This window comes from Oncorhynchus keta, chromosome 29 (assembly GCF_023373465.1).
Source record: "Oncorhynchus keta strain PuntledgeMale-10-30-2019 chromosome 29, Oket_V2, whole genome shotgun sequence".
Taxonomy (NCBI): domain Eukaryota; kingdom Metazoa; phylum Chordata; class Actinopteri; order Salmoniformes; family Salmonidae; genus Oncorhynchus; species Oncorhynchus keta.
The window spans coordinates 18,900,201-18,918,339 of NC_068449.1; the positions used below are offsets into that span (position 1 = coordinate 18,900,201).

The following is an 18,139-nucleotide window of genomic DNA, read 5'->3' on the forward strand; positions in this document are numbered from 1 at the left end:
AACGACGCCGGACACAGTAAAATGAGAGGTGTGTCCCAGTGCAACATAATAGCTCTGCCTACTGGGGCGTGCGCTTTTTGAAGTAAGCGCTCGTATTGTATTATTTCAACGAATCGAGTTGCCCTACCGGTGAGTACTGTACACCGCGGTACAGTGCAGAGCAGATCTACAAAAATGCGCAACTGATGCTGATATTGGCACCTCTAACATCAAAGAGGCGTGGAAAGTAAACTGAGCAGGCGTGTGATTGAGCTCACACGGAAGCAAAGTAATAAACGGCGTCTGGGTGGGTTCATAACGAACATAACAAATAAAAGGTAAGGTAATGTATTACCTATGAATATTACGTGACAGTTTACTTTCTAATCTTTGTTTGTTATTGCTGTTAAGATATTGTTGTATTTTGGGATACTGGGTCTTGCGTTGCGAACAACACGCAGGCTCTTTCAAGGAAGGGCTGGTGAACAATAGACTGCGATCAAACTCACACATGGATATGGCGCAATATCGATTTATTTGAAACAATATTTAGCTATCGATTGATACACGTGTAAATTACCATAATTAATTTGACTCAAGAAAACTACGTTTGTTCTGGTGGTTGTTGATTAGATTATTTGTGTTTGAGAGTTTATGCGCTTTAGAGCATCGTAACAGCTTTGTGTTTACGCAGCTTGACCTAATTTTACACAATATGGATAGGTGGAAAAAGCATTAATGGGGCACTAAATAGGTGAATCCTTAGCACTGAAAGCTCAGGTAAACTGAGTCGGCATAGCAAATAGCAGATGCTTGCCAACTAAACATTCGTTTCACAGCGCTAAACTGTTGGACTCTTGTTATAAATATAGCTACCTCCTCCAATTTACGTGTTGATACACCACATGTGTCATGAAGCTATGCGGTATACTATTCCGTATGCATGGAGTAGGTACCTGGCACATATGCCATCTCATTAACTAGTATCTGGGCAACATTTGACCAGTAGTGGGTTTGATAAGTAAATGTATTCATTGGGCAGGCATTATACATGAACTGTAATTAGTAATAGTTAACTCCATCCCTGCCTGGGTCTCTTACTCTAACCCAGCTCCTTTTCCCTTCACAGCTCAGAACCATGTCAGGGTTTTTGGACAGCATCCGGTGCGGAGAATGCGAGTGCAATGTGGACTGGGGAGAGAGGAGAAACACCATTGCATCTATAGCTGCTGGAGTCCTGGTATGTTTTACTTTACTATCACATTTGACAACTGTACATCACTGTGAAGTGAGAAAGAAGGCGTATTCCTAAATCCTAATCCATATTCCTGCAGTTTTTCACTGGTTGGTGGATAATCATTGATGCAGCTGTGAACTATCCAGATGAGGCAACTTTCCATCATGCCTATCACACCTGTGGTGTCATCGCTACTGTGGCCTTTCTCATGTAAGTCATGCTGTATTGTGAATGTGTCCCAACGGGGTTGTGGTCAGTCTCATTTTAATTCATTTAATTCATTCTGTTGAAATTCTCCTTGAAAATAAATTGAGCTCTTTCAACTTGTGTCTTTGGTACTTCTCTAGGATCAATGCTGTCTCGAATGGCCAAGTGAGAGGGGACAGCTACAGTGAAGGTTGCATTGGACAGACAGGTATGTGTATGACAGGATTATTCCATTCTAACTCCATTCCTTTTCCTAACTGCGTACCATTCCTTGAATTTAAGATTCAATCCTAAATGCAGAATGATGTAGATAAATCGAGCAGCTCAGAGCTGAACTTGTGTTCAATTGCTGAATGCAGGCCTCACTCTGGACAATTCTTTGTTTTATTGAAAGAGTAGGGCCGGATGAGCTATTTTTGACAAAAATAGCATCAGTTTTGAGTCAGGAAATGTGTACTTTTCCACCTAAAATATTAGCGATTCTTGTATGTAGCCGACTGCCACAGCAATGGAGATGGGTAATAACTGCCTATGAGCACCCTATGAGGTTAGACCCTGCTGCGTAGAAGCTTCACGATATGCCCTTATATGGAGCTTGATGTCACTGATAAAGCATTTTGGGGGGTGAGAAGTAGCTAAGAAGAAGGTACCAAATGTCACTGTTTTCTGATAAAAGATGCAGAGGATGGTTAGCAGAAATGTAAAATAGTAAATAAGATGTAAATACTCCTGCAGCCCACATTGCACCGCTGCGTGTGTAGCAAGCACTTCAGCGACGATGCATATGAATGGGATATGCAATCTGAAATGATGGACAATAAACTGAAGGATACTGAAAGATACAGCTGTGGCTGTATTTCCATGGGCTGGATCTGGTGCAGTGGCAAAATACAAAGGCACGTTTGAGAAGAGAAAGCGACAAAGCAAGCGTGCAGAGTTATGTAGCCTAGCCTGATTTGACGTTTAAGGGTTATTACCATTGCATCATCATCATGTAGGCATACTTTTGTATATATAGTGTATGCGGACACCCAGCCATTCAATCTCCATAGGAAACATTGGCAGAAGAATGGCCTTACTGAAGAGCTCAGTGACTTTCAATGTGGCACTGTCATAGGATGCCAACTTTCCAACAAGTCAGTTCTTCAAATTTCTGCCCTACTAGAGCTGCCTGGTCAACTTTAAGTGCTGTTATTGGAAAGTGGAAAAGTCTAGCAGCAACGGTGTTAGGCCACACAAGCGCACAGAACAGGGGCTGCGTAGCGTGTAAAAATGGTCTTTCCTCCGTTGCTATGGTCACTACGGAGTTCCAAACTGCCTCTAGAAGCAACTTCAACTGTTTGTCAGGAGCTTCACAAAGTAGGTTTTCATGATCGAATAGCGGCACACAAGCCTGAGATCACCATAAGCAATGCCAATTGTCGGCTGGAGTGGCGTAAAGCTCGCTGCCATTGAACTCTGGAGCTGTGGAAACGCATTTTCTGGAGTGATGAATCACGCTTCAACATCTGGCAGTCCGATGGACAAATCTGGATTTGGCGGATGCCAGGAGAACGCTACCTGCCCCAAAGCATAGTGCCAACTGTAAAGTTTTGTGTAGGAGGAATAATGGTGTGGGTCTGTTTTTCATGATTTGGGCTAGGCCCCTTAGTTCCAGTGAGGGAGAAGGGAAATCTTGAAGCTACAGCATACAATGACATTCTAGACGATTCTGTGCTTCCAACTTTGTTGCAATAGTTTCAGCATGACAATATCCCTGTGCACAAAGCAAGGTCCATACAGAAATGGTTTGTTGAGATCGGTGTGGAAGAACTTGATTGGTCTGCACAGAGCCCTGACCTCAACCAAATCGAACACCTTTGGGATGAATTTGAAGGGGACTGCTAGCCCAACCTAATCGCCCAACATCAGTGCCCGACCTCACTAATGCTCTTGTGCCTGATTGGAAGCAAGTCCCCGCAGCAGTGTTACAACGTCCAGTGGAAAGCCTTCCCAGAAGAGTGGAGGCTGTTAAAGCAGCAAAGGGGGACCAACTCCATATCCACATACTTTTAGTCATGTAGTGTAGGCTTATGTGCTCTCCACATTTTAGCATATGTGCCCTATGTATTTTTGACAGGGGGGTTGAGACACAAGAGACATGTCACCTTGCATTGCAGAATAGAATATCCCCAAAACATTGTGATAAATTAATATAGACTATATAGTGTTTTGGGTTAATGTGAAAACATATACCCACTACCTAACGGTCTCCGTCATGGAGGTTTATGAAAAGCAATCATTCAATAAGGTAAAGTAGCTACTAACTCGTTAGATAACTGTCCATTTGGCCAAGCTGGAACAGAGGTGCGTCTCCAATTATTATTATTATGACATTTTATTTGATTCATAATGTAAATGAACTGATCATTATGTGCCTCCATTTCTGTAAGAATTGTAGTCAAATTTTCTGGTAACAGTCCTCATTCGTGGCATTGGAGCGTAATTGCCACAACTGCCACACCAGTCTGTGTTGATCCTGGGGATGGGTTGGGGCTGTAGTCCAGCTACTGCTACGCTCCGGTGGCTCGAGCAGCGGCAGCCATCTGAAACTCAATTTGCCTCAATTCTTTGTCCGAATACTCTGGCTCAAATAAATACGGTTCAACAACCCCATCGGCACCCCTCCAGTAGTTTTCATCGTTCATGAGTATTTTTTGTCATCGGACATACAGTATATTTGTAGGTTATTGATTCCTTTGTATAACTAATGTGTAACAATGTGCATCTGTGAATAAGGGCATAACGTGCAGTTTCTACGTAGTAGGTATTTCCCAGAGAGCGCACATGCACAGTTGTTACCCATCGCCCTACATAAAATAATATAAAATATTTGCAAATGTTTTAGATGGAAAGGTACACATTAACACAACCGGTAGTACTTTTGACAAAAAGCTAATTCGACCGTACGCTTTCAATAAAACAAATAATTTGTCCACACTTCGCGGATTTCTGAATCATGAATTCACTGGCTACGGCGCAGAGCTAGGCCTGCATCCAGCGACGTCATAGGGCCCATTTTTGCAGTTTTTTCATTACAGCACTAGGGGGAGAGGGCAAACTACACTGAACTAGTTTAAATGTATGGAATCACTTGGGAGTTTCTGGATTTTGGGTAAACTTCTCCTTTAATTAGATTTTGGGGGCCCAGAAGCTGTGACTTTTTGCTCTCACAATACACACACTTGCAGAGAGAGAGATTGGGGTGGCAGGTAGCCTAGTGGTTAGAGTGTTGTACTAGTAACCGAAAAGTTGCAAGATCGAATCCCTGTGCAGACAAGGTAAAAATCTGTCGTTCTGCCACTGAACATGACAGTTAACCCACTGTTCCTAGGCCGTCATTGAAAATAAGAATTTGTTCTTAACTGACTTGCCTCATTAAATAAAGGTCAAATAATATATACACACTCACATACAGTTGAAATGGCAGCAGTTTTACGGGCACCCAACCAATTGTGCTATTATGTTTTTTGTTGTTGTTATTTATAACTTATTTTGTATATAATGTTTCTGCAACCGCATTTTACGGCAAAAAAAGAGCTTCTATATATCAGGACAGCGATCACTCACCTCGGGTTAGACAAAGATTTTTTCTTCAACAAACAAGACACACAAGACATCTTCCAAACACCCGGCAGGGCCAACATCCACGTTATTTGCAAGAGGAAGCGGCGCAGGTACTCGAGTACAAAGAGCCCGATGCCTGGTCAGTATCTGAAAAAGGCGAGTGGGAAAGCTGATTCTTGCTTACAAGCGCAAATTAAGGCAGGAAGCACCAGTGACTTGGTCTATAAAAAAAGTGGTCAGATGAAGCAGATGCTAAACTCCAGGACTGTTTTGCTATCACAGACTGGAACATGTTCTGGGATCCTTCCGATGGCATTGAGGAGTACACCACATCAGTCACTGGCTTTATCAATGAGTGCATTGAGGATGTCGTCCCCACAGTGACTGTACTTACATACCCCAACCAGAAGCCATGGATTACAGGCACCATTCGCACTGAGCTAAAGGGTAGAGCTGCCGCTTTCAAGGTGCGGGACTCTAACCCGCGACAAACCATCAAACAGGCAAAGCGTCAATAAAGGGCTAAGATTGATTTATATTACACCGGCTCCGACGCTTGTCAGATGTGGCAGGGCTTGCAAACTATTACAGACTACAAAGGGAAGCACAGCCGCAAGCTGCCCAGTAACACGAGCCTACCAGACAAGCTAACTCCCTTCTATGCTCACTTCGAGACAAGCAACACTGAGGCATGCATGAGAGCATCAGCTGTTCCAGGCGACTGTGTGATCATGCTCTCCGTATTCGATGTGAGTAAGACCTTTAAACAGGTTAACATGCACAAGGCTGCGGGGCCAGACGCATTACCAGGACATGTGCTCCGGGTATGTGCCGACCAACTGGCAAGTGTCTTCACTAACATTTTCAACATGTCCCTGATTGAGTCTGTAATACCAACATGTTTCAAGCAGACCACCATAGTCCCTGTGCCCAAGAACGCAAAGGCAACCTGCCTAAATGACTACAGACCCGTAGCACACACGTCTGTAGCCATGAAATGCTTTGAAAGGCTGGTCATGGCTCACATCAACACCATTATTCCAGAAACCCTAGACCCACTCAAATTTGCATACCACCCAAACAGATCCACAGATGATGCCATCTCTATTGCACTCCACACTGCCCTTTCCCACCTGGACAAAAGGAACACTTACGTGAGAATGCTATTCATTGACTACAGCTCAGCGTTCAACACCATAGTACCCTCAAAGCTCATCACTAAGCTAAGGATCCTGGAACTAAACACCTCCCTCTGCAACTGAATCCTGGACTTCCTGACGGGCCGCCCCAAGGTGGTGAGGGTAGGTAGCAACTCATCTGCCACGCTGATCCTCAACACTGGAGCTCCCCAGGGGTGCGTGCTCAGTCCCCTCCTGTACTCCCTGTTCACCCACGACTGCATGGCCAGGCACGACTCCAACACCATCATTAAGTTTGCAGACGACAACGACGAGACAGCCTATAGGGAGGAGGTCAGAGACCTGGCCGGGTGGTGCCAGAATAACAACCTATCCCTCAGCGTAACCAAGACTAAGGAGATGATTGTGGACTACAGGAAAAGGAGGACCGAGCACGCCCCCATTCTCATTGACGGGGGTGTAGTGGAGCAGGTTGAGAGCTTCAAATTCCTTGGTGTCCACATCAACAACAAACTAGATTGGTCCAAACACACTAAGACAGTTGTGAAGAGGGCACGACAAAGCCTATTGACCCTCGGGAAACTAAATAGATTTGTCATGAGTTCTGAGATCCTCAAAAGTTACTACAGCTGCAACATTGAGAGCATCCTAACTGGTTGCATCTCTGCCTGGTACGGCAACTACTCAGCCTCTGACCGCAAGGCACTACAGAGGGTAGTGTGTACGGCCCAGTACATCACTGGGGTAAAGCTGCCTACCATCCAGGACCTCTACACCAGGCGGTGTCAGAGGAAGGCCCAAAAAATTGTTAAAGACCCCAGCCACCCCAGTCATAGACTGTTCTCTCTACTACCGCATGGCAAGTGGTACCGGAGTGCCAAGTGTAGGACAAAAAGGCTTCTCAACAGTTTTTACCTCCAAGCCATAAGACTCCTGAACAGGTAATCAAATGGTTACCCGGACTATTTGCATTGCGTTCCCCAACCCCTCTTTTTACACTGCTGCTACTCTCTGTTTATTATATATGCATAGTCACTTTAACTATACATTCATGTACATACTACCTCAATTGGGCCGACCAACCAGAGCCCGGTTAGCCACTGTGCGGGAGCAATCTGCATTGTGTCCCACCCACAACCTGCCAACCCCTCTTTTACGCTACTGCTACTCTCTGTTCATCATATATGCATAGTGACTTTAACCATATCTACACTATTGGTTAGAGCCTGAAAGTAAGTATTTCACTGTAAGGTCTACTACACCTGTTGTATTCAGCATATGTTACAAATAAACTTTGATTTGAAATAAAAAATGGAGCTTCGGACCCTAATGAGTCCCTTCCACCTCATTGTATCACTGATTGCAGGAGCTCGTGTGTGGCTCTTCATTGGCTTCATGCTGGCGTTTGGATCTCTTATTGCTTCCATGTGGATCCTGTTCGGAGGCTTCGTAGTGCCTAGTAAGTCCAGCATTCCCACTCAGCATGTGATTATGGTTATGTACCCCAAACTAATAGCTCGTGGACATTGAGCGGTCACTGTGCAAAATATTGTAAAGAATGATAGTAAAGTTTTTTTCAAATCTGTTCACAGAGAAACCTGTTGTGTATCCTGGTATTGCAGTTTTCTTTCAAAATGCATTCATTTTCTTTGGGTAAGTAATTCTTCAATTTTCTTCATGTTTTACCTTAATTAAATGTCATTTTCTGTTAAGTTATATGTAATATAGGTATTCTCAGATATTCCCATGGAATGTATTTATGGCCTAGAAGTGAATACATCACTTAAATGTATTATAGTCTAAAATGAACTATAATACCTTTAACTAGAACTACATTACAATACATTGTCTATGCTAGTTATTTTCTCTAAATAGACACCCAGTCTTTTCTTGCAGGGGCTTGGTGTTTAAATTTGGACGCACTGAAGACTTGTGGCAATAATGATCTGTTCTCTTTTTCTGAGACCGTCTACGCTTTATTCAATCAAAACACCTACTTTCTGTTTTTCAAGTGATACAAAGTATTAATGTTGTATGATAACCTTTTTTTAGCTTTTAGATTAACGTGTTTAATTTATTAGTAAATTGGTTGTTGTACAAATGTACTTTTTACAATATAAAAAGCACAATTTGCAATTTATCGTCTCTTAATGAATTGTTATTTTCTTTTCACTCAAAGTATGGAGCTATTCTGTTACAATTTACCATCTTACATTATTTATAATGGAGACCTTAAACAGATTATTTACAATACCCATTTGTGCACTCTAATGATATTTTGCTCCATTTGATGAGGAAATGTTCATTATTAAGGTACAAACAAACATCTGAGGGGAAAAGACAGGACATGTATATATATCTCTCTGAGTGTTAATGTTGTAAGTAAACTTACATTTACTGAAAATAATTTAACCTTGAATGTGGGCAAACAAGTTTTACAATAACTTGTCTAGATGTGGAGTCTCTAATTGAGTAGTTATCCTGAATCATCATTTGAAGGTTCTTAAATCAAGCTGTAGTTTTATTGTGGTTTGATTCTTCATGGTTTCAATGCGTCTCTATTCTTTGACTATGTATTTGACTGTAAAGCTTATACATTTACAGTACTTGTATAATAACCTAACCATGGTCACTTTTCTGATCCTGAAAAACCACGGCAGCATTAAACACAAAATGTACAACATGCATAGATGACAAGTCTTTATTCGCAGCTCTCACAGGCCAGTTTCTCTCTTCTCTTGGCTAATATTTAAAGTTTGACTAACACAAAATAATCACAATCACATATTCCAGTGCAGTTTTCACAGACAACACATTTTGAAAAATGTAATAAGTTGAAGATCCATGGGAATATTGTATGGTTGAAATGATTGGTTCATTGCTCTCCTGACACTCAACACTTGTTCCTTTTTTTTCTTTTCCAACCCCTCACCTTTTCCCTGCTAGGTGGGGAAACTGAAAAACAATGATTTAAGTTAGACAGCATAACTTTAGAGGCACAAATGTGTTGCTTTAACAGCATGCATATCTTTTTTTAACCTATCAATTGTTTGATACAAACTGAGCCTTTCTGTCATCACTGATTACTTACCTCCCAGAAGGCCTGGTCATCAAAGCATTTCTTGTTCTGGGTTGGCCTCCAGAAATTACATTTCAGAAGAAAACCTGAGCAGGATGAACATGTTTGTGGTTACAACTCCAATCCACCAGTGACTCCAATAACATACGTACAGTACTGTTGAAAGTCACCTGTGATGAGTCCCAGACTCATGCTCAGGCTCAGGGTGATGAGGAGCGTGCAAATGTGGAACACAGCAAATCGGACGGCCCTGAAAGATGCATAACATCATTCACAGGAAACCCCAATAAATTTGAACATGTTCTTATGTATTCACCAATTCACCTTAAATGATTTAAGTAGAGTGATTGTTATAATGTAATGCCTTATCAAATGCGGAGATACATTTTTTTTTATTTTTAATGTCCCCAATGCTCTTTCATTCTCTTCATATCCTGTTAACATAGGTGCTTTTTAATGCTGCATACATTGTGAGATCATCAGAGTCAGCGATCTGTAGGAGAAGTTGAACCATCCACCCCAGGATTCCAGGCAGACCATGGACACTAAGGACTCCGCAGGTGTCATGACACTCAAATGCAAACAGCATGAGGGGCTGAAAGATAAAAAAGCAGTAATATGAGATCGTGAAAGCCCATGGGCAATTCAGGAATTTGTTTATATGTACCTTAATGTATCGGGATCCCAAGGTTGATATCAGTGCAGCAGCAAATCCAATCGCCATAGCTACCCACGGCAAATGAACGGCTGACATAGCAACCCCAATAGCAACACCACCAGCCAGAGTACATCTCTGAATATGAAACTGAGAGGAGAAAACATCCACACACAATTATTTTTTGTGAATTGGATAGGGCAACTCTATCCCTCAACATGACAACATTTGTGGAATTCTTAAATTGTACTTCTATTCTACTTGATCAATATCCCACTTTAATGGCTACCACTGCCCTTTAACTTCCCACCTACAGGTGGCCCTGGCCATTCAAACATGTTTTCAGGTCATTACCAGGTTGAGTTTCCCTTGGGGACTAGTGAGGACAGAGAAACCAGCAGCTGTGACTGCACTGACTGCCAGGGCCAGGTAGGTGCTGTAGACAGCTCTCAGGCTCCTCCCCCTGTCAAGATGATCCACCTCTACCAGCACAGAGTTAAAACTGGGCCAGAACATCCACAGGAACAGAGTCCCTGGAGAGGAAGAGATGCACGTACCCACCAGAAGTTAACACTTGTATTATTGCAAACACAGCATAGTCAAACAACAAACATTATTAGTGGAGCACTAGCATTTCCATGTACCCATTACAGAGAACAGACCGGTCTTGCGGTCAATTTTCTCTTTCTCATGCTGTTGCTCGGATCCCTGTCTGTACAGGACCCATGATAACATTAGCCCAAAGAAGGCCCCAAAGATGTGGAGCAGCATGATGGTATTCAGAAACTGCACCTGTGTGTAAACAGACCACCCAATCATCAGTATACAGTCTAAAATTGTCACATTGTCATCAGATTCATCACTTTATCGGCTTACCTTTAGGAATGTCTGGAGTAGCCAGCCATTCAGCACAAATCCAGATATCTCCAACAGGGCAATAAGAAGGAGATGGACAGGATTGGTCTTCCCAAGGACAGCACCTATGGCAATGAGGGAGGAAGCTGTGCACATCTCTGCAACAACCAAGCTGGTCCAAACACAGGAAAAGGGGTTCAATATTTATGATATATGCTTCCAACAGATAACTAAATACAGGTATTAGCTATAATCAAATTGACAGGTAAAAAATCTGAGATCTAACATTTTGTAATGTTTTCAAATCTCCCATCAAACCTGAAGTTTAGATCCAATTACCCTTTGCCTCAATGCTGAATGAATAAGAAAGATGTGCACCATCTAAAAAATAATGAAATAAGAAAATGCCTAACCCATACACCTCAACCTATTTCTCAGTACCTTCTCATATTTATCCTGATCTTTCCTCTGTGATACATAGACTCAACACCGTTCAGGATAACTGCCCACTGGACAGCCATGGCTGCCACTAGGAGTGTAAATCCTGCTCCACTGAAGCTGTACCGCACCAGGAATGTGGCCAGAAAGCCAAAACCCAGAATCACCATCACATGAACATCCTGAAATTCTGTGAGGAAAGAGGGGACACTTAATATGTCACAGATGGGAAAGACATTGTATCACTAGTCGTGTAAGCCTGTAAGAGGATAGAGTTGAATTGTTTTGTGTTGCCCCACACAGCTGTTATGTGGGAAAGCTTTGGGAGGCCATATCCACCCCAACAAGTCCAGCTGCAACTCTTGCTGGCCCCACCAGATTAAGCATTTATCACTCATAACCAGTGTTGGCAGCCCCTGCTCATTTTTCTGTTCTCTCACTCTCTCTGTCTGTAAACAAACACTGTAGGCTATAGCCTCAAAACAACATGAAAACTATAATTTTGATCTCATGGATGAGCAGTCCTTGTACCCATTGTTTGTCTATTCATTTGAGTGGTTATATTTCTCCAGTCCCACCACTCAGCTGTAGTGGAGAGATGGCTTTGTTGTTTGAAATGCTGATTACATTTAACTAATATATTCACAGAGCATGCTTTAGTAAGAAACTTTTTGTGTCTCATAATAACAATATGAATCATTATATTGAAGTATACCTCTGTACACCACCTCTCCAAAAAAAGCACACTACAATTGTTATTTTAACTCACCTGAGTAATAGTTGTTGAATGCATGTTGTTTAGTTTGTACATTTTGTTCAATGTCAACATAAAAACGAAATACTACGATGAATCCCGTCTGTAGGAAAAAGAGCAGAGGCGGCAGACGAAAGCGGAGACTCTGAGCGTATTGGGGAGCCATCGGCGCTTCTAACCAAAAATTACCAAATGGTTCCAAAACAGAATTGTCTGCGCGCAACCCCTTCTACGCGAAATCGGAATGTCCCATTGGGCAAGGAAGAGCAGCTACTTTACCCTCTGTTTATCTGTTTATGTTTACAAGTCAAAATGTCGACGCTGCTGCAGGTGTTTGGGCAATCGCTATTTTGTATCGATGTGCACGTAGGAGTAGATGCCATTACACATTGGTTCGGTTTTGAAGACATGGTGTTTTCATTTTAGATAAATAATATCAGTTTACTTTAAACCGCATTTGAAGGTGAAAAAATATGCTAGTAGGCATAAAATCCCGGTAGAAAATCGTCTGTAAAAACGTTTCATATATAAACCCTATGTAATGTGGCTTTTGTCCTAATTAAGGAGCTAGATAATCAACATAGGCAACATATTTAGCACCCATCGCATGTGTATTGGCCTTTGACTCAAGATATTAACACAACAATAATTTTGATCTGGATTAAATGTTTTGAAAACCCGTGCCCAGGTTGTGAAAATTGCTCCAGGGTGAGTGGTTGCGTCTGAATAATATATAATTTATCCTAAAGTGTGCACTTGTTTACTACTCCCCACAAATCTAGAAGTATAGACCGCTTTCCAGTACACGACACACAAACGTCATGCACAGATGGCGCGACTCGCAATAAGAAAGCCATCGCCATCTGCACACATTCAACATGATTACAATATTACTTCCAAACAAAGCAACTTTTTTAGGTTCTCATACGCTTACAATGATGTTTTGATTCTTGCTTGAACAGTCACTGAGATTATATTTGGCTGTGATCTTTGCAAAATAACTATTTTGGATGCAGCAGTTGTTAGCTAGAATGCTAATGCTCATTGACATAGGCTGTAGCAGAAGCTCAGTGGTGTAAAGTACTTCAGTAAAAATACTTTGAAGTACTAGAGTAGTTTTTTGGGGGGTATCTGTACTTTACTTTACTATTTATATATTTTTTTACTTTTTTTTACTTAACTACATTCCTAAAGAAAATAATGTACTTTTTAAGCCATACATTGTCCCCGACACCCAAAAGTACTCGTTACATTTTGAATGCTTAGCAGGACAGGAAAATGGTCCAATTCACACACTTATCAAGAGAACATCCCTAGTCATCTCTATTGCCTCTTATCCGGGGGACTCACTGAACACAAATGCATTGTTTGTAAATTATGTCTGAAAATTGTATTGTCTGGTTTGCTTAATATAAGGAATTTGACATTTGTATTTTACTTGATGACTTTCACTTTTACTTGAGTCATTTTCTATTAAGGTATCTTTACTTTTACTCAAGTGTGACAATTGGGTACTTTTTCCACCACTGCAAAAGCTAGCCAAAGATACATTTTACTGGTTGAAGTTGAAGTGTTTTAGTATAATACAGTTGATTTGCTATGATGACACAAACATTAAATGAAGCAGGGCATTCAAACAAGCCTTAAAATCCTATTATAATCCCAAAGTAGTGTGAAATACACTCATAAGCAACATGTAAATACAGTTTTTATTATACAGAACAAAAATATAAGTGCAACATGCAACAATTTCAATGATTTTACAGAGCTACAATTCCTATAATGAAATCAGTCAATTTAAATAAATAAAATTGTGCAGGGGCACAGCCATGGGTGGGCCTGGGAGGACATGAGCCCATCCACTGGGGAGCCAGGCCCAGCCAATGAGAATTCGTTTTTCCCCACAAAGTGGGTTTATTACAGATATAAATAGTCCTCAGTTTCATCAGCTGTCCAGGTGGCTGGTTTCAGGCGATCCCGCAGGTGAAGAAGCCGGATGTGTAGTTCCTGGGCTGGCTTGGTTACACGAGGTCTGCGGTTAAGAGGCGGGCTGGACATACTGCCAAATGATCTAAAATGACAAACACAGCTTATGGTAGAGACGTTAACATTAAATTATAATATAATAATATATGCCATTTAGCAGACGCTTTTATCCAAAGCGACTTACAGTCATGTGTGCATACATTCTACGTATGGGTGGTCCCGGGAATCGAACCCACTACCCTGGCATTACAAGCGCCATGCTCTACCAACTGTGCTACAGAAGGACCACAATTATCTGGCAACAGCTCTGGTGGACATTCCTTCAGTCAGTATGGCAATTGCATGCTCCCTCAAAACTTGAGACATCTGTGGCACTGTGTTGTGTGACAAAACTGCACATTTTAGAGTGGCCTTTTATTGTCCCCAGCACAAGGTGTACCTTTGTAATTCTAATGCTGTTTAATCAGTTGCCAGATTTTTGGGGGTCAAAATCCAAAAGTTATGCTGTATGTACTAATGCAAAAAAAATGTTCTGGGCTAATAATGTAAGAAATAACACACAAAAAACAAAATACTGCAAAGTTGCTTAGGAGCCATCTTGTCTCCCAGTTGTCTTGAACACACTGAAGATTTCAGAGTCTGAGATCACTGTTCCCAAATGTTTTATATGCAGCACCAGTCATCTTGAAAGCCTACTGCTGTTCATTTGAGAAGGGCTCTCCTCCCTGCTTTTGCCAGTTCATGTAATGGGCCACGGGCCAAAGAACGGTGTGCACCGCAGCGACCAGTGTTTTGTGAACAACAGAGTAAGCAACAATAGTGGAATCGGCAGTTCGCTTCAAAAAAAAGAAAACCGATACAATTAGTGGAAACATTCCACAATTGGACTAGATCATGCTAAACAATGGTGGAATGTTGTTATATAAATTTAACAAAAGACAATTATTAGTTAATTTGTCCTAAAATGTACAAATCTGTTGAAATCACACTGGATGTATCTTCAGAATTGCATTGGGGGCATACTTATATGCAGTGTACAGCCACACCTATGGATTGTGCACCCATGAAATGGGGTTTCAGCCTACTCAGTGACACCCACAGAACACAATTCTCAAGAGTTCAACACATAGCAAAGTTCAATTGGTGGCATTCTGAGTTAGGCGTAGTAATAATGTCAGGTCATCACATTGGGTAGCTATAGCAATTGACATGGAGCAGAGAGTGAGTAAAAACATTACCTTGTGGAATAATGGACTCCTTTTATAGCAATACAAAATGGAGATCAAGGGTACTATGTACAGGTTGCAAAAATACCTTGCTGTGTAATACTAGGCATTCAATAAAGTTGTGATGGATATTGTCATTGATTATGAATTCTGGCATCTAAACCCTAAATAAATAAATAAAAACAGTCAGATGGCGGCAGTTGAAGTGTGAACAAAATATAAACGCAACATGCAATTTTCAGTATCTAGTGTGACCAACATTTGCCTCATGCAGTTTGACACATCTCCTTCGCATCGTGTTTATCAAGCTGTTGATTGTAGCCGGTGGAATGTTGTCCCACTAACCTCTTCAACAGCTGTGTGAAGTTGCTGGATATTGGCGGGAAATGGAACATGCTATGGAACACATCAATCCAGAGCTTCCCAAACATACAGATCAAATCAAATTTTATTAGTCACGTGCCGAATACAACAGGTGAAATGCTTACTTATGAGCCCCCAACCAACATTGCAGTTTAAAAAAATACGGATAAGAATAAGAGATACAAGCAACAAGTAATTAAAGAGCAGCAGTAAAAAATTAAAAAAGACAATATATTCAGGGGGGTGCCGGTACAGAGTCAATGTGCGGAGTCAATGCAAATAGCCTGGGTAGCCATTTGACTAGATGTTCAGGAGTCTTATGGCTTGGGGTTAGAAGCTGTTTAGAAGCCTCTTGGACCTAGACTTGGCGCTCCGGTACCGCTTGCCATGCGGTAGCAGAGAGAACAGTCTGTGACTATGTGACATGGGGCTGTGCATTATCATTCTGAAACATGAGGTTATGGTGGCGGATGAATGGCACGACAATGGGCCTCAGGATCTCATCACAGTATCTCTGTGCATACAAATTGCCATCGATAAAATGTAATTGTGTGTTCATTGTCTGTAGCTTATGCCTGCCCATACCATTACCCCATCGCCACAATGGGGCACTCTGATCACAATGTTGACATCAGAAAATCGTTCCCCACACAATGACATATATGTGGTCTCCTGTTGCGAGGTGGCTTATGGTAGAGAACTGAACAATCAATTATCTGGCAACATGCCAATTGCACACTCCCTCAAAACTTGAGACATCTGTGGCATTGTGTTGTGTGACAAAACTGCAGATTTTACAGTGGCCTTTTATTGTCCCCAGCACAAGGTGTACGTTTGTAATGATAATGCTGTTTAATCCATTTCTTGATATGTCACAACTGTCAGATGGATGGATTATCTTGGCAAAGGAGAAATGCTCACTAACAGGGATGTAACAAATTTGTGCACAAAATGTGAGAGAAATTAGCTTTTTGTGCATATGGAAAATTTCTGGGATCTTTAATTTCAGCTCATGAAACATTGTGTTTATATTTTTCTTCAGTGTATGTATGTTTGTTTTCCAAACCAGTAATTTCAGGGCAAAGCATTAATACATTTTGTGACAAAGGAATGAGAGATTGTTTTCTGTCAACTCGAACACTGTACAGTGCATTCGGAAAGTAATCAGACTCATTGACTTTCTCCACATTTTGTTATGCTACAGCCTTATTCTAAAATAGATTAAATTATTTTCCCCCTCATCAATCTACATACAATACCCCATAATGACAAAGATAAAATACGTTTTTAGACATTTCTGCAAATGTATTAAAAATACAAAAAAATGAAATATAACATTTACATACAGTGCCAGTCAAAAGTTTGAACACACCTACTCATTCCAGGGTTTTTCTTTAGTTTGACTAATTTATACATTGTACAATAATAATGAAGACATTACAAAACTACAAAATAACACATTTGGAATCACTAAGTAACCAAAAAAGTGTTAAACAAATCAAAATGTATTTTGTATTTTAGAATCTTCAAAGTAGCCACCCACCCTTTGCCTTGATGACTGCTTTGCACACTCTTGACATTCTCTCAACCAGCATCATAAGGTACTCACCTGGAATGCATTTCAATTAACAGGTGTGCCTTATTAAAAGTTAATTTGTGGAATTTATTATCTTCTTAATGCATTTGAGACAATCCGTTTTGTTGTGACAAGGTATTGGTGGTATACAGAAGATTTGGTAGAAGATCAATCTTCTACAGCTGCACCATTGAGAGCATCTTGACTGGTTGCATTACCGCTTGGTATGGCAGTTGCTTGGCACTACAGAGGGTAATGCGTATGGCCCAGTACATCACTGGGGCCAAGCTCTCTGCCACCCAGGACCTCCAGACACCCAGGTCAATGCACCAAGTCTGGAAAAACAGCACCCTAAATAGCTTCTACCCCCAAAACATAAGACTGCTAATTAGTTAGTCCAGATAGATATTTGGTTAACTATTTAACTATCTGTATAGACCTTTTTTTGACTAATCATATATGCTGCTGCTACTGTTTACTGTCCGTCACTTTATACATACAGTGCCTTCAGAAAGTAGTCATACCCCTAGACTTATTCCACATTCTGTTGTGTTACAGCCTGAATTCGAAATGGATTAAACAGATTTTATTTCTCATCCAGCTACACACAATACCCCATAATGACAAAATGAAAACATGTTCTTAGAAATGTTTGCAAATGCATTTAAAATGAAATACAGAAATATCTCATTTACATAACTATTCACACCCCTGAGTCAATACATGTTAGAATAACATTTGGCAACGATTACAGCTGTGAGTCTTTCTGGGTAAGTCTCTAAGAGCGTTGCACACCTTGTTTGTACAATATTTGCCCATTATTCTTTTCAAAATTATTCAAGCTCTGTCAAATTGGTTGTTGATCATTGCTAGACAGCCGTTTTCAACTCTTGCCATAGATTTCAAGCAGATTTAAGTTAAACCTGTAACTCGGACAATCAGAAATATTCACTGTCTTCTTGGTAAGAAACTAGTGTAGATTTGTCCTTGCTTTTTAGGTTACTGTCCTGCTGAAAGGGGAATTAATCTCCCAGTTTCT

The 18,139-nt window shown here is 41.1% G+C and overlaps 2 protein-coding genes across 3 annotated transcripts; one reads left to right on the forward strand and one right to left on the reverse strand.

The window, feature by feature from the left end:
• Positions 1-148: 148 nt before the first annotated feature.
• Positions 149-8,852, forward strand: tmem50a (transmembrane protein 50A). The gene is made up of 7 exons (XM_035742686.2): positions 149-317; positions 1,109-1,219; positions 1,314-1,426; positions 1,564-1,631; positions 7,535-7,627; positions 7,761-7,821; positions 8,065-8,852. The coding sequence occupies exons 2-7, from the start codon at positions 1,118-1,120 to the stop codon at positions 8,108-8,110; spliced, it is 483 nt and encodes a 160-aa protein (XP_035598579.1). The 5' UTR covers positions 149-317; positions 1,109-1,117; the 3' UTR covers positions 8,111-8,852.
• Positions 8,853-8,855: 3 nt separating this feature from the next.
• rhd (Rh blood group, D antigen) lies at positions 8,856-12,607 on the reverse strand. 2 transcript variants are annotated; one of them, XM_035742684.2, is made up of 10 exons: positions 11,965-12,458; positions 11,199-11,385; positions 10,779-10,929; positions 10,547-10,694; positions 10,257-10,435; positions 9,915-10,052; positions 9,715-9,842; positions 9,418-9,497; positions 9,260-9,333; positions 8,856-9,123 (listed from the first exon to the last, which is right to left on the reverse strand). In XM_035742684.2, exons 1-10 carry the CDS (start codon positions 12,113-12,115, stop codon positions 9,097-9,099), a joined length of 1,263 nt encoding a protein of 420 aa, XP_035598577.1. In that variant the 5' UTR covers positions 12,116-12,458; the 3' UTR covers positions 8,856-9,096. The 2 variants fall into 2 exon arrangements, with proteins under 2 accessions (XP_035598577.1, XP_035598576.1); XM_035742683.2 differs by having other exon boundaries at positions 9,715-10,052; positions 11,965-12,607.
• Between the last annotated feature and the right edge of the window lie 5,532 nt (positions 12,608-18,139).

Coding starts and splice junctions, on each gene's coding strand:
- rhd (XM_035742683.2), bottom strand. CDS start 12,115: ATGGCTCCCCAATACGCTCAGAGTCTCCGCTTTCGTCTGCCGCCTCTG. Junction 11,386..11,964: donor ATTCAACAACTATTACTCAG/GTGAGTTAAAAT, acceptor CTTTCCTCACAG/AATTTCAGGATGTTCATGTG. Junction 9,498..9,714: donor GACTCTGATGATCTCACAAT/GTATGCAGCATT, acceptor TGCATCTTTCAG/GGCCGTCCGATTTGCTGTGT.
- tmem50a (XM_035742686.2), top strand. CDS start 1,118: ATGTCAGGGTTTTTGGACAGCATCCGGTGCGGAGAATGCGAGTGCAAT. Junction 1,220..1,313: donor CTATAGCTGCTGGAGTCCTG/GTATGTTTTACT, acceptor ATATTCCTGCAG/TTTTTCACTGGTTGGTGGAT. Junction 7,822..8,064: donor AATGCATTCATTTTCTTTGG/GTAAGTAATTCT, acceptor CTTTTCTTGCAG/GGGCTTGGTGTTTAAATTTG.